We start from the raw sequence: 13,773 nt of genomic DNA on the forward strand, positions 1-13,773 counted from the left end.
TCAAAAATGCATGGTGATGAGTACTATCGAGGCCTTTACTACTGAGGTAGGATAAGAGGCTACAATAGGGAAAGAACAAGTTAAAAATTACTTAGACAAGTTAGATGTCTTCAAGTCACTAGGACCTGATGAAATACTTCATAGAATACTCAAGGAGCTCACTGAGGCAGTATCTGAGCCATCAGTGATAATCTTTGAAAAGTCATGGAAGATGGAAGAGATTCCAGAGGACTGGAAAAGGGCAAATATAGTGCCCATCTATAAAAAGGGAAACAAGGATAACCTGGGGAATTACATTCTAGTCAGATTAACTTCAGTACCTTGAAAGATAAGGGAGTAAATAATTAAGCAATTTGCAAACACCTAGAAGATAATAGGGTAACAAACAACACTCAACATGGATTTATCAAACCAACCTAATAGCTTTCTTTGACAGGATAACAAACTTTGTGAATGGGGGGAAGCAGTAGATGTGGTACATCTTGACTTTAGTAATGCTTTTGATACTGTCTCACATGACCTCAAACAAACCAGGAAAATACCACCTAGATGGAGCTACTATAAGGTGGGTGCATAACTGGTTGGAAAACCATTCCCAGAGAGTAGTTATCAGTGGTTCAGAGTCAAGCTGGAAGGGCATATTGAGTGGAGTCCTGAAGGGATTAGCTCTGGGTCCAGTTCTGTTCAATATCTTCAACAATGATTTAGATAATGGGGTGGAGAGTACACGTACAATGTTTGTGGAGGATACCCAGCTGGGAGGGGCTGCAAGTGCTTTGGAGGATAGGATTAAAATTCAAAATAATCTGGATGAACTGGAGAAATGATCTGAAGTAAATAGGATGAAATTCAATAAGGACAAATGCAAAATACTCCATTTAGAAAGGAGCAATCAGTTGCACACATACAAAATGGGAAATGACTGCCTTGGAAGGAGTACTACAGAAAGGAATCTGGGGATTATAGTGGATCACAAGCTAAATATGAGTCAACAGTGCAACACTGTAAAAAAAGCAAACATCATTCTGGGATGTATTAGCAGGAGTGTTTGTTGTAAGCAAGACATAAGAAGTAATTCTTCTGCTCTACTCCATGCAGATTAGGCCTCAACTGTAGTATTGTGCCCAGTTCTGGGAGCCACATTTCAGGAAAGATGTCTACAAATTGGAGAAAGCCCATAGAAGAGCAACAAAAATAATTAAAGTTCTAGAAAACATGATCTATAAAGGGAAGATTGAAAAAAATGGGTTTTTTTAGTCTGGAGAAGAGAAGATTGAGAGGGGACATAAGTTTTCAAGTACATAAAAGGTTGTTACAAAGAGGAGTGAGAAAAATTATTCTTCATAACCTCTGCAGACAGGACAAGAAGCAATGGACTTAAATTGCAGTAAGTGCAGTTTAAGTTGGACATAGTGAAAAATTTCCTTGCTATCAGGGTGGTTAACCACTGGAATAAATTGACCAGGGAGGTTGTGGAATCTCCATCACTGGAGATTTTTAAGAGCAAGTGAGACAAACACCTCCCAGGGATGGTGTAGATAATACGTAGGGCTTGTCTACACTGGCAATTTACAACGCTGCAACTTTCTCATTCAGGAATGTGAAAAAATACCCCCGAGCGCAGCAATTTTCAGCGCTGTAAAGCGCCAGTGTAGACAGTGCACCAGTGCTGGGAGCCGCACTCCTCGTGGAGGTGGGGTTTTTTTGGAGTTCTGGGAGAGCTCTCTCCCAGTGCTCTGCCGCGACCACACAAGGCCCATTAAAGCGCTGCTTGGCAGTACTTTAGTGTTGCCAGTGTAGACAAGCTCTTAGTCCTGTCATGAGTGGAGAGGACTTGACTAGAACTCTCAAGGTCCCTTCCAGTCCTATGATTTTAAAAACACTTATCACCCGTCGGTGAACACTTTTCACAAAGCAATCACTCTGTATCTGGCCTCCCAGTCCTCATCCTCAAAGGAAACCTGCACAACACCTTCAAAAAATGAGCCTGGGATCTTAAATTCATAACTTTGCTGGACACTAAAAAACAGGTTTTAACAGGGATACTGATTATATGGCTCATTATAACAATTTGTAACACACCCTCATTGCCTCTGCTAACCCTCTATTGTCCTACAACTGAAGGGGTGTTAACTGCCCATTTCATTTTAAGTGATCTTCTATAACAGGTATGCACCCCTTCAATTAACAATTTGTCCCATCTTTTATTTCGCTTGGACACTCTGGTTACTTTACCTAGACCTGAGGAAGAACTCTGTGAAGCTCGGAAACTTGTCCCTTCCACCAACAGAAGTTGGTCCAATAAAAATTATTACCCCAACTACCTTGCATCTCTTCTGTCTCCATTGTTATTCAATATCAGCATTGCTGGTTGAGGGGTAAGCTTGAAGCGGCATCTGTCAGTGGCATTGAGGTGATTGTCATTTTACTTTGAGACCTCGAATATGACGATGGCATTGCCTTGTTGGCTCAATATGGTGAATCAGTACAGCTGATGGCTGATCTGGTCAGGCAAGAAGCAGCGCACATTGGTCTGATTATTAATTCAGATACAATTACCTTCAAGCAGGCTCCAAATCCAGATTAAAATCAGTTTACTATTAACTTGTTTGGATGGGAGATGGAGCAGGTGACAACTGTCAACTACTTGGAAAGCATCATAGACAATGATTGAGGATGTTTGAAAAATATAGATGGTTGTTGTGACGAAGTGGGACTGTTCTTAATGTTTCCTCTGAATATTGTAGGGGTGCCTCAGTTTCCCCTATGCATTTCTTAAGTCTCTAGGTGGTGGGATAAGGGGGTGTAAATGTTGCAGAGCAAAGGGCCAGTGTACATAAATGGCCTACACTCTGTCTCCTGGCAACTGATGGCCTGGGCCCTTCCCCCCTTCAAGGTCATAGCTAAAGCGTTGGAGAACAAAGGAATCAGGGGACCTCCTGGCCTGGGAAAGGGACAAAGCCCAGAGGAGGAGGGGGTGGAGAGTGAGTCAGTTTGGGGCTTGCTGGGGACAGGGAGTGAAGTGCAGACATGGTTGTCCAGCGCACTGCCCACAAAATGGACCCGGCTGAGGGGTCCTGTTCTCTGTACCTACAAGCTCTGTTTTAGACCATGTTCCTGTTGTCTAATAAACCTCTGTTTTACTGGCTGGCTGAGAGTCAAGTCTGACTGTGAAGTTGGGGTGCAGGACCCTCTGGCTTCCCCAGGAGCCCTGCCTGGGTGGACTCGCTGTGGGACGCGCATGGAGGGGCAGAGGATGCTGAATGCTCCGAGGTCAGACCCAGGAAGGTGGAAGCTGTGTGAGTCCTGACTGGCTTCATAGGGAGCAGTTCCAGAGCATCGCCCAGGGACTCCATGACAGTTGTATAGCAGTAACTGACACTATGTTTTGAGCTCTTCAGAGGCCTTTGTGGAAACTTTATGACAGCAAGCTTACCAGAAAGCTGAATATTTATACAAACAGTTATATAATCTTTACTTCATGGCAATAAAATGTGGGTGCTGAAGAAGGCTGAAGAGCAGGGAACTGATATTTTTGAACATAAGAACGGCCATACTGGGTCAGACTAAAGATCCATTAGCCCAGTATCCTGCTTCTGACAGTGGCCAATGCCAGGTGCCCCAGAGGTAATGAACAGAACAGGTAATCATCAAGTGATCCATTCCCTGTTGCCCACTCCCAGCATCTGGCAAACAGAAGCTAGGGACACCATTCCTGCCCATCCCAGGTAATAGACATCGATGGAGTTATCCTCCATGAACGTTATCTAGTTCATTTTTGAACCCTTTTATAGTCTTGGCCTTCATAACATCCTCTGGCAAGGAGTTCCACAGGCTGACTATGCATTTTGATTCTGCTTGTCTTCATCAGCTATTTCATGTAAGTGGCAGGAGAAGATTAGCAATGAGGATATTCATAGCTGAACTCAGGAGCCACCTCTATCAGCACTGGTTTGGTTTTGAAAGCTTTCTTGGATGGAAGAATAACAAATTACAAAGCATGTTTACTAAAGAATGCTGCTACATGGTCACTGATCATGTGGTCACCAAAAGCTTTGGTGGCATGATAAGATCGCCAGTGATGAACATATTGGCCTCCTTGCCTTGAAAATGATGAACATGATGTTTGCAGGTCATCACAATGTTCGCTTTGCTTGTTTATTATATCTCTTTCTCCCAACCCATTGTCTGTCTTGTCTATTTAAACTATAAGCTCTTTGAGGCAGGAACTGTCTCTTACTCTATGTTTGTACATTATAATAATGGGGCTGAGATACAGTTGGGGCCACTAAGCAGTATAGTGATACAAATAATACACAATAATTGCAAATCTAAGCTGTGTAGAATAAATATAGAAATACATATGTAGTACTAAAGAAAAAATGTTCTGAATCTGGACATAGCATTCAATTTTACAAGAAGCTACTTTTGCTACTCACCATTTGATGCTGTGAAATCAATAGCCACTGTGAAATTGATTTGGGTTCTGTCAAACAAGCAGATAGGAATCTTGTTAATAATACCATTGATAATTGGAAAAAATATGCAAGGGAGGTAACATACCTTTTAATGGACTAATATACATGTTACAATGTATTAGTTTTCTGGTCAAAAGGTATCACTGCAAAATTCAGGTTAAAATCATTGTGCATTATTTTGTATTTTATACAGTATCATCAATGAAACATCAATTCTTGAGGTTACTACTCTTTGAAACCTAATTTTCTCTTACCTGTAAACTACATTTGTGAAAGAGTCTCTCTTCTCCCTTTAAATATGTAGAAGCGTTATGTAACTGGATGGGTTTTCAGTGGTCCCATCTTGGAGAAACCTGTCCACTTCACCAAAGCTTCAGTTCAAATACTTTACCAATTAATTTTATAGCAATAACTTCATACACGATACACTATATAGGACATGCCTGGCTTTCATTTATTTTTGTCCCACCTCCCTCCCTTGGCTTTCCCCTCCCCCCTGCCTTCAGATACCAGACAAATTGGTTGAAACACAACATGTTGGGGAAGAATCAACACGGCTTTTGTAAAGGGTAATCACGCCTAACCAATTATTAGAATTCCTTGAGAATTTTAACAAGCATGTGAACAAAGGGTGTGATCTAGTGGATATGCTGTACTTGGACTTTCACAAAGCCTTTCACAAGGTCCCACACCAAAGTTTTCTACGCAATATAAGCTGTCATGGGATAAGTGGGAAGGTCCTATCATGGATTGGTAATGGTTAAAAAATAGGAAATGAAGAGTAGGAATAAATGGTCAGTTTTCAGAGAGCAGTGAGGTAGGTAGTGGGGTCCCCAATGATCTATACACGACCAGTGCTGTTCAAGAAATGATCTGGAAAAGGGGGTAAACAGTAACGTGACAAAGTTGGCAGATGATATAAAATTACTCAAGATACTTAAGCCCAAAGCTGACTGCAGAGAGTTACAAAGGGACCTCACAAAACAGGGTGACCGGACAACAAAATGGCAGATGAAATTCAGTGTTGATAAGTGCAAAGTAATGCACATTAGAAAACATAATCCCAACTATACATACAAAGTGATGGGGTCTAAGTTAACTGTAACCATTCAAGAAAGAGATCTTGGAGTCATCATGGATAGTTCTCTGAAAACATCTGTTCAATGTGCAGTCGGAAAAGCCAACATAATGTTAGGAGCCATTAGGAAAGGGATAGCTAATAAGACAGAAAATATAATAATGTCCCCATATAAATCTATGGTATACCCACACCTGGAATACTGCATGTAGTTCTGGTTGCCCCATCTCCCAAAGATGTATCAGAATTTGAAAAAGTACAGAGAAGGGCAACAAAAATTGATTAGGGGCCTGGAACAGCTTAATATGAGGAGAATTAAAAAGACGAACTATTCAGCTTAGAAAAGAGGCGACTAAGGATGGATATGAGAGACGTCTATGAAATCGTGAATGGTGTGAAGAACAAAGTGAATAGGGAACTGTTATTTACCCCTTCCCATAACATGAGAACTAGGGGTCACCAAATGAAATTAATAGAAAGCAGTTTTAAAACAAACATAAGAAAGTATTCAGAGTAACAGCCGTGTTAGTCTGTATTCGCAAAAAGAAAAGGAGTACTTGTGGCACCTTAGAGACTAACCAATTTATTAGAGCATAAGCTTTCGTGAGCTACAGCTCACTTCATCAGATGCATATCGTGGAAACTGCAGCAGACTTTATATATACACAGAGAATATGAACCAATACCTCCTCCCACCCCACTGTCCTGCTGGTAATAGCTTATCTAAAGTGATCATCAGGTGGGCCATTTCCAGCACAAATCCAGGTTTTCTCACCCTCCACCCCCCCACACAAATTCACTCTCCTGCTGGTGATAGCCCATCCAAAGTGACAACTCTTTACACAATGTGCATGACAATCAAGTTGGGCTATTTCCTGCACAAATCCAGGTTTTCTCACATCCCCCCCACCCCCATACACACACAAACTCACTCTCCTGCTGGTAATAGCTCATCCAAACTGACCACTCTTCAAGTTTAAATCCAAGTTAAACCAGAACATCTGGGGGGGGGGTAGGAAAAAACAAGAGGAAACAGGCTACCTTGCATAATGACTTAGCCACTCCAAGTCTCTATTTAAGCCTAAATTAATAGTATCCAATTCGCAAATGAATTCCAATTCAGCAGTTTCTCGCTGGAGTCTGGATTTGAAGTTTTTTTGTTTTAAGATAGCGACCTTCATGTCTGTGATTGTGTGACCAGAGAGATTGAAGTATTCTCCGACTGGTTTATGAATGTTATAATTCTTGACATCTGATTTGTGTCCATTTATTCTTTTACGTAGAGACTGTCCAGTTTGACCAATGTACATGGCAGAGGGGCATTGCTGGCACATGATGGCATATATCACATTGGTGGATGTGCAGGTGAACGAGCCTCTGATAGTGTGGCTGATGTTATTAGGCCCTGTGATGGTGTCCCCTGAATAGATATGTGGGCACAATTGGCAACGGGCTTTGTTGCAAGGATAAGTTCCTGGGTTAGTGGTTCTGTTGTGTGGTATGTGGTTGTTGGTGAGTATTTGCTTCAGGTTGCGGGGCTGTCTGTAGGCAAGGACTGGCCTGTCTCCCAAGATTTGTGAGAGTGTTGGGTCATCCTTTAGGATAGGTTGTAGATCCTTAATAATGCGTTGGAGGGGTTTTAGTTGGGGGCTGAAGGTGACGGCTAGTGGCGTTCTGTTATTTTCTTTGTTAGGCCTGTCCTGTAGTAGGTAACTTCTGGGAACTCTTCTGGCTCTATCAATCTGTTTCTTTACTTCTGCAGGTGGGTATTGTAGTTGTAAGAAAGCTTGACAGAGATCTTGTAGGTGTTTGTCTCTGTCTGAGGGGTTGGAGCAAATGCGGTTGTATCGCAGAGCTTGGCTGTAGACGATGGATCGTGTGGTGTGGTCAGGGTGAAAGCTGGAGGCATGCAGGTAGGAATAGCGGTCAGTAGGTTTCCGGTATAGGGTGGTGTTTATGTGACCATTGTTTATTAGCACTGTAGTGTCCAGGAAGTGGATCTCTTGTGTGGACTGGACCAGGCTGAGGTTGGTGGTGGGATGGAAATTGTTGAAATCATGGTGGAATTCCTCAAGGGCTTCTTTTCCATGGGTCCAGATGATGAAGATGTCATCAATATAGCGCAAGTAGAGTAGGGGCTTTAGGGGACGAGAGCTGAGGAAGCGTTGTTCTAAATCAGCCATAAAAATGTTGGCATACTGTGGGGCCATGCGGGTACCCATAGCAGTGCCGCTGATCTGAAGGTATACATTGTCCCCAAATGTGAAGTAGTTATGGGTAAGGACAAAGTCACAAAGTTCAGCCACCAGGTTAGCCGTGACATTATCGGGGATAGTGTTCTTGACGGCTTGTAGTCCATCTTTGTGTGGAATGTTGGTGTAGAGGGCTTCTACATCCATAGTGGCCAGGAGGGTGTTATCAGGAAGATCACCGATGGATTGAAGTTTCCTCAGGAAGTCAGTGGTGTCTCGAAGGTAGCTGGGAGTGCTGGTAGCGTAGGGCCTGAGGAGGGAGTCTACATAGCCAGACAATCCTGCTGTCAGGGTGCCAATGCCTGAGATGATGGGGCGCCCAGGATTTCCAGGTTTATGGATCTTGGGTAGTAGATAGAATATCCCAGGTCGGGGTTCCAGGGGTATGTCTGTGCGGATTTGATCTTGTGCTTTTTCAGGAAGTTTCTTGAGCAAATGCTGTAGTTGCTTTTGGTAACTCTCAGTGGGATCAGAGGGTAATGGCTTGTAGAAACTCGTGTTGGAGAGCTGCCGAGCAGCCTCTTGTTCATATTCCGACCTATTCATGATGACAACAGCACCTCCTTTGTCAGCCTTTTTGATTATGATGTCAGAGTTGTTTCTGAGGCTGTGGATGGCATTGCGTTCCGCATGGCTGAGGTTATGGGGCAAGTGATGCTGCTTTTCCACAATTTCAGCCCGTGCACGTCGGCGGAAGCACTCTATGTAGAAGTCCAGTCTGCTGTTTCGACCTTCAGGAGGAGTCCACCTAGAATCCCTCTTTCTGTAGTGTTGGTAGGGAGACCTCTGTGGATTAGTATGCTGTTCAGAGGTATTTTGGAAATATTCCTTGAGTCGGAGACGTCGAAAATAGGATTCTAGGTCACCACAGAACTGTATCATGTTCGTGGGGGTGGAGGGGCAGAAGGAGAGGCCCCGAGATAGAACAGCTGCTTCTGCTGGGCTGAGAGTATAGTTGGATAGGTTAACAATATTGCTAGGTGGGTTGAGGGAACCATTGCTGTGGCCCCTTGTAGCATGTAGTAGTTTAGAAAGTTTAGTGTCCTTTTTCTTTTGTAGAGAAGCAAAGTGTGCGTTGTAAATGGCTTGTCTAGTTTTAGTAAAATCCAGCCACGAGGAAGCTTGTGTGGAAGGTTGGTTTTTTATGAGAGTATCCATGTTTGAGAGCTCATTCTTAATCTTTCCCTGTTTGCTGTAGAGGATGTTGATCAGGTGATTCCGCAGTTTCTTTGGGAGCGTGTGGCACAAGCTGTCAGCATAGTCTGTGTGGTATGTAGATTGTAATGGATTTTTTACCTTCAGTCCTTTTGGTACGATGTCCATCTGTTTGCATTTGGAAAGGAAGATGATGTCTGTCTGTATCTGTACAAGTTTTTTCATGCAGTTGATAGATTTCCACTCCATACGGCTAAATGCAGTGCCTTGCATAATGACAGGTTTCAGAGTAACAGCCGTGTTAGTCTGTATTCGCAAAAAGAAAAGGAGTACTTGTGGCACCTTAGAGACTAACCAATTTATTAGAGCATAAGCTTTCGTGAGCTACAGCTCACTTCATCAGATGCATATCGTGGAAACTGCAGCAGACTTTATATATACACAGAGAATATGAACCAATACCTCCTCCCACCCCACTGTCCTGCTGGTAATAGCTTATCTAAAGTGATCATCAGGTGGGCCATTTCCAGCACAAATCCAGGTTTTCTCACCCTCCACCCCCCCACACAAATTCACTCTATGTAACGTCAACCTGTGGCACTCGTTGCCAGGGGATGTTGTGAAAGCCAAAAGCATAACTGGGTTCAAAAAAGAATTAGATAAGTTCATGGAGGATAGTTCCATCAGCAGCTATTAGCCAAGATGGTGAGGGACACAACCTCATGCTCTAGGTGTCCCTAAATCTCTGCCAGAAGCTGGGACTGGACAACAGGGGATGGATCACTTGTTAATCGTCCTGTTCTATGAAGTGCTTCAGAGGGAATGATACAAGCCACTGTCAGAAGGCACTATGCTGGGCTAGATGGACCATTGATCTGACCCTGTATGGCCATTTTTACACTCTTAATGGGTAGGACAGAGGACACAATCTTGGGTCCAAGAGTCAGCTATCACTAAAGTCAGAATTTAAAGTGAGAATTTATTGCCAAGGAACAAATAAAATGGTATGCAAATCAATGTAATACCAGTTATGATCCATTTTGCTAAGACACTGCAGGGACTTCCTCCCCTTCTTAAGGACAAACCATACTTGGAACTTTCAACAAATATAAAAAGGAAATCTCAGGACCGGAACTGCTGTGTTCTAAGAAAATAGTATTCTTAAAGACAGTCAGGAAGCATGGTTCTCTTTCATTTGAGGATTTTGGATTGGCAAAGAAGTAGGGAATGTGACTGTCCTGATCCCAATGGTGTTGAGAATCCACTTTAGGTTTAAAAAGACGGTAACATTTTAAGTGTGGCTTTCACCAGGACAAAGTATAACAGGAAACAAGCAAGACTGAGCAGCCAGCTTACCCACACTATGAGCTAAAGTTCTGACCATAAGGAACACCATTTCAATTTGGAGTTCTACGCTATCCTGAAAAGCATCTATTATTATTCAATAGATTTGTTCTGTGAATTTAGAGACATACTGATGTCAGTGACAGAGAAGTTTTTTTTTAAATTTTAGCCCTTTTAACACTAGAACAGCAAAGATTGAGTGAGCAATAGTCTATTCCCCCTTGTGCACTGACATATTTTTTGTTAAGTTCCAACCATCTAGTATACTTACTACTTGAATGTCCTGCAGCAGCTAGAATACTGCCTTGATCTGCTGCCATTTCTCCCAGTCTAAAAAAATTGGGGATGGAATAAAAAGTGCTCCATGGCTAGGTGCTTGAATTCTATTGCATAAATGCCAACAATTTGTAGTTACCAGGCACATAATGGCAGATCCTACCTCTCAGAAAAGGCGAGACTTGCTCATACCTGTTGTGTCAGGAATAGTCTTTAGTTCCCTTGGAATACTCATAATTCGTCTGAAATCCATGGAAATCAGTTTATGAAAACCTTTAAAACTTAGACTGGAAGCTGGACTTCGCTGAGGAGAGATAAAAGCTGTTGTAGTCTTTCTGAAAGTATCAGAAGCTTTATAATCTTATGAAATGAGGCCTACTGTTTTGCTTTATCCAGAGTCTCCCCCTAAAGATGCTTGTCTTCTAAGGCGGTGCTACTCAAAGTGGTGGTCCGCAGACCGGCCATCGGCTGCGGGTCTGCGCACACATTGGGGAAAAAAAACTGCCGGTCCCTCACATCATATAGCTTGAGAAGCACTGTTCTAAGGGTATGGCCATCAAGCTTCACTTGGCCTACATCATCAGACTGTTAGGACCTCAGGCACATCACCATTTTGCATAGCTTATTGGCTCTAAGGAACAAAGATGATGAGAAGCAGTGCAGGCCTGCCAGCTTTAGGGTAATGTACAAGGGAGTCTTCAGGCTATTTTCTTTTGTCATGAAAGGGATAGCCAAACCACATAAGGTCAAGGACACTTGCTTCACCTAGAGAAAGAATGAGGAGTACTTGTATCACCTTAGAGACTAACATAAGCTTTTGCGGGCTACAGCCCACTTCATCAGATGCATGCAGTGGCAAATACAGTCGGAAGAGAGACAGACAGAGAAAACATGAAAAAATGGGGATTGCCATACCAACTCTTATGAAACTAATCGATTAAGGTGGGCTATTATCAGCAGAAGAGAAAAAAAAAACCTTTGTAGTGATAATCAGGATGGCCCATTTCAAACAGTTGACAAGAAGATGTGAGTAACCGTAGGGAGAAAAAGAAAAGGAGTACTTGTGGCACCTCAGAGACTAACAAATTTATTTGAGCATAAGCTTTTGTGAGCTACAGCTCACTTTATCGGATGCATACAGTGGAAAATACAGTAAGAAGATTTTATATATACAGAGAACATGAAACAATGGGTGTTACCATACATATTGTAACGAGAGTGATCAGGTAAGGTGAGCTATTACCAGCAGGAGAGCGGGGGCGGAGGGGGGACCTTTTGTAGTGATAACCAAGGTGGGCCATTTCCAGCAGTTGACAAGAACGTGTGAGGAACGGAGGGGGGAGGAATAAACATGGGGAAATAGTTTTATTTTGTGTAATGACACATCCACTCCCAGTCTTTATTCAAGCCTAATTTAATAGTGTCCAGTTTGCAAATTAATTCCAATTCAGCAGTCTCTCGTTGGAGTCTGGTTTTGAAGTTTTTTTGTTGCTTATTGCAATTTTTAGGTCTGTAATTGAGTGTACAGGGAGATTGAAGTGTTCTCCGATTGGTTTTTGAATGTTATAATTTTTGACATCTGATTTGTGTCCATTTATTCTTTTGCGTAGAGAGTGTCCGGTTTGGCCAATGTACATGGCAGAGGGGCATTGCTGGCACATGATGGCATATATCACATTGGCAGATGTGCAGGTGAACGAGCATCTGATAGTGTGGCTGATGTGATTAGGCCCTATGATGGTGTCCCCTGAATAGATATGTGGGCACAGTTGGTAACGGGCTTTGTTGCAACGATAGGTTCCTGGGTTAGTGTTTGTGTTGTGTGGCTGCTGGTGAGTATTTGCTTCAGGTTGGGGGGCTGTCTGTAAGCAAGGACTGGCCTGTTGCCCAAGATCTGGGAGAGTGATGGGTTGTCCTTCAGGATAGGTTGTAGATCCTTGATGATGCACTGGAGAGGTTTTGGGGGCTGAAGGTAATGGCTAGTGGCGTTCTGTTTTCTTTGTTGGGCCTGTCCTGTAACACTAGCCCATGAAAGCTTATGCTCAAATAAATTTGTTAGTCTCTAAGGTGCCACAAGCACTCCTCATTCTTTTTTGCTGATACAGACTAACATTGCTACCACTCTGAAACCTTTCACCTGGAGAGTTATTCTTGGTGTCCTTGCTGTCTCTGCTGGTAACAGCAGCTGCTGGGCTGCTTTCTCCCTGCCTTTTTTAAAAAAGGCCCTTTGATGTGACACACTATGTGAGGGGAAAGACCAGTCTTTTATAGGTGTTGTGGCTCAGGCACATAAATTCTCATTAGAAACTGACAGGGTCGAATAAAGGAGGAATTTGTCATCCAGCGAAGATTCAAGCAATTTTTTCTCAGAATAGAAAAAGCAACCTCTTCCTTGTGCACTCTTTTCTGAGTCTGCCATTCCAAGCTGCCTGGCAGCAGGAGACTGGGCCAGACAGATACTGAATACAGCAGAGAGGAACAGGAAGAAGTACAGGTGAAAAACAGATAGAAGAAAAAGAGCTGGCATAAGTAGAAAAAACTAAGGACTAAATCTCAACTGGAAAATTAACAAAATCTTTTCAGCCATCAGCCTTCTGTAGTCTGTCTGATGGACACAGTTTCTGAAGTGTTCCTCACTGTGGCATCATCTGCTGCATAGCTTTTTAATTGTCCATATGCTGTCCCAAGTAAGAAGAACCCAATTATGAGGATTTGTGGATAATTCCTTGAAAAGGAAATGCAGATTCCTGCCTCCATGGGGGACAATATTTTGCTTTGCCCCGTAGGACTTGAAGGAGTCTTTAACCACCTGATATAGCCATTAGCTACTGAAAAGCATGAGAAATATGACTCTGTGCATGCAAATTGATGCCTACCTCCATTAGGATAAAAGGCTTCAAACTCAGCTAACCCTAGCTCTCAGCTTGGTAAGCTAGAAGCTTCTATCTATATTCTTTAGTTATCTGTTCAGTAGATGGGCTCGAGTTGTCATTGAACTCTGGTGATTCGTTGGTTTGTCATGGCTTTTGTGTCCCAATTCTTCTACAAGGGACTCTTGCTGTGGTACTCAGAATTCTGTTGATCACCATATTTGGAAATGGGAAGGAATCTCCCCCCTCCCCAAGCAGCTTGGTCTAGCCGTTGTTTTGTGTGGAGCTTCACCTTTTCCCGCATGTCTCTAGAGGTGGCT

The 13,773-nt window shown here is 42.9% G+C and overlaps 1 protein-coding gene across 10 annotated transcripts in view; it reads right to left on the bottom strand.

Annotated features, from left to right (window-relative positions):
* CPNE8 (copine 8) overlaps nt 1-13,773 on the bottom strand; it is a 296,005-nt gene that overhangs the window by 101,149 nt on the left and 181,083 nt on the right. For all 10 annotated transcript variants that reach the window (XM_073328405.1, XM_073328394.2, XM_073328396.1 and 7 more), the window contains one exon: nt 4,440-4,486. In XM_073328405.1, the coding sequence (XP_073184506.1) occupies nt 4,440-4,486 (47 nt within the window). The remainder of the gene's footprint in view (nt 1-4,439; nt 4,487-13,773) is intronic.

Source organism: Lepidochelys kempii, chromosome 1 (assembly GCF_965140285.1).
Source record: "Lepidochelys kempii isolate rLepKem1 chromosome 1, rLepKem1.hap1, whole genome shotgun sequence".
Classification (NCBI taxonomy): Eukaryota; Metazoa; Chordata; order Testudines; family Cheloniidae; genus Lepidochelys; species Lepidochelys kempii.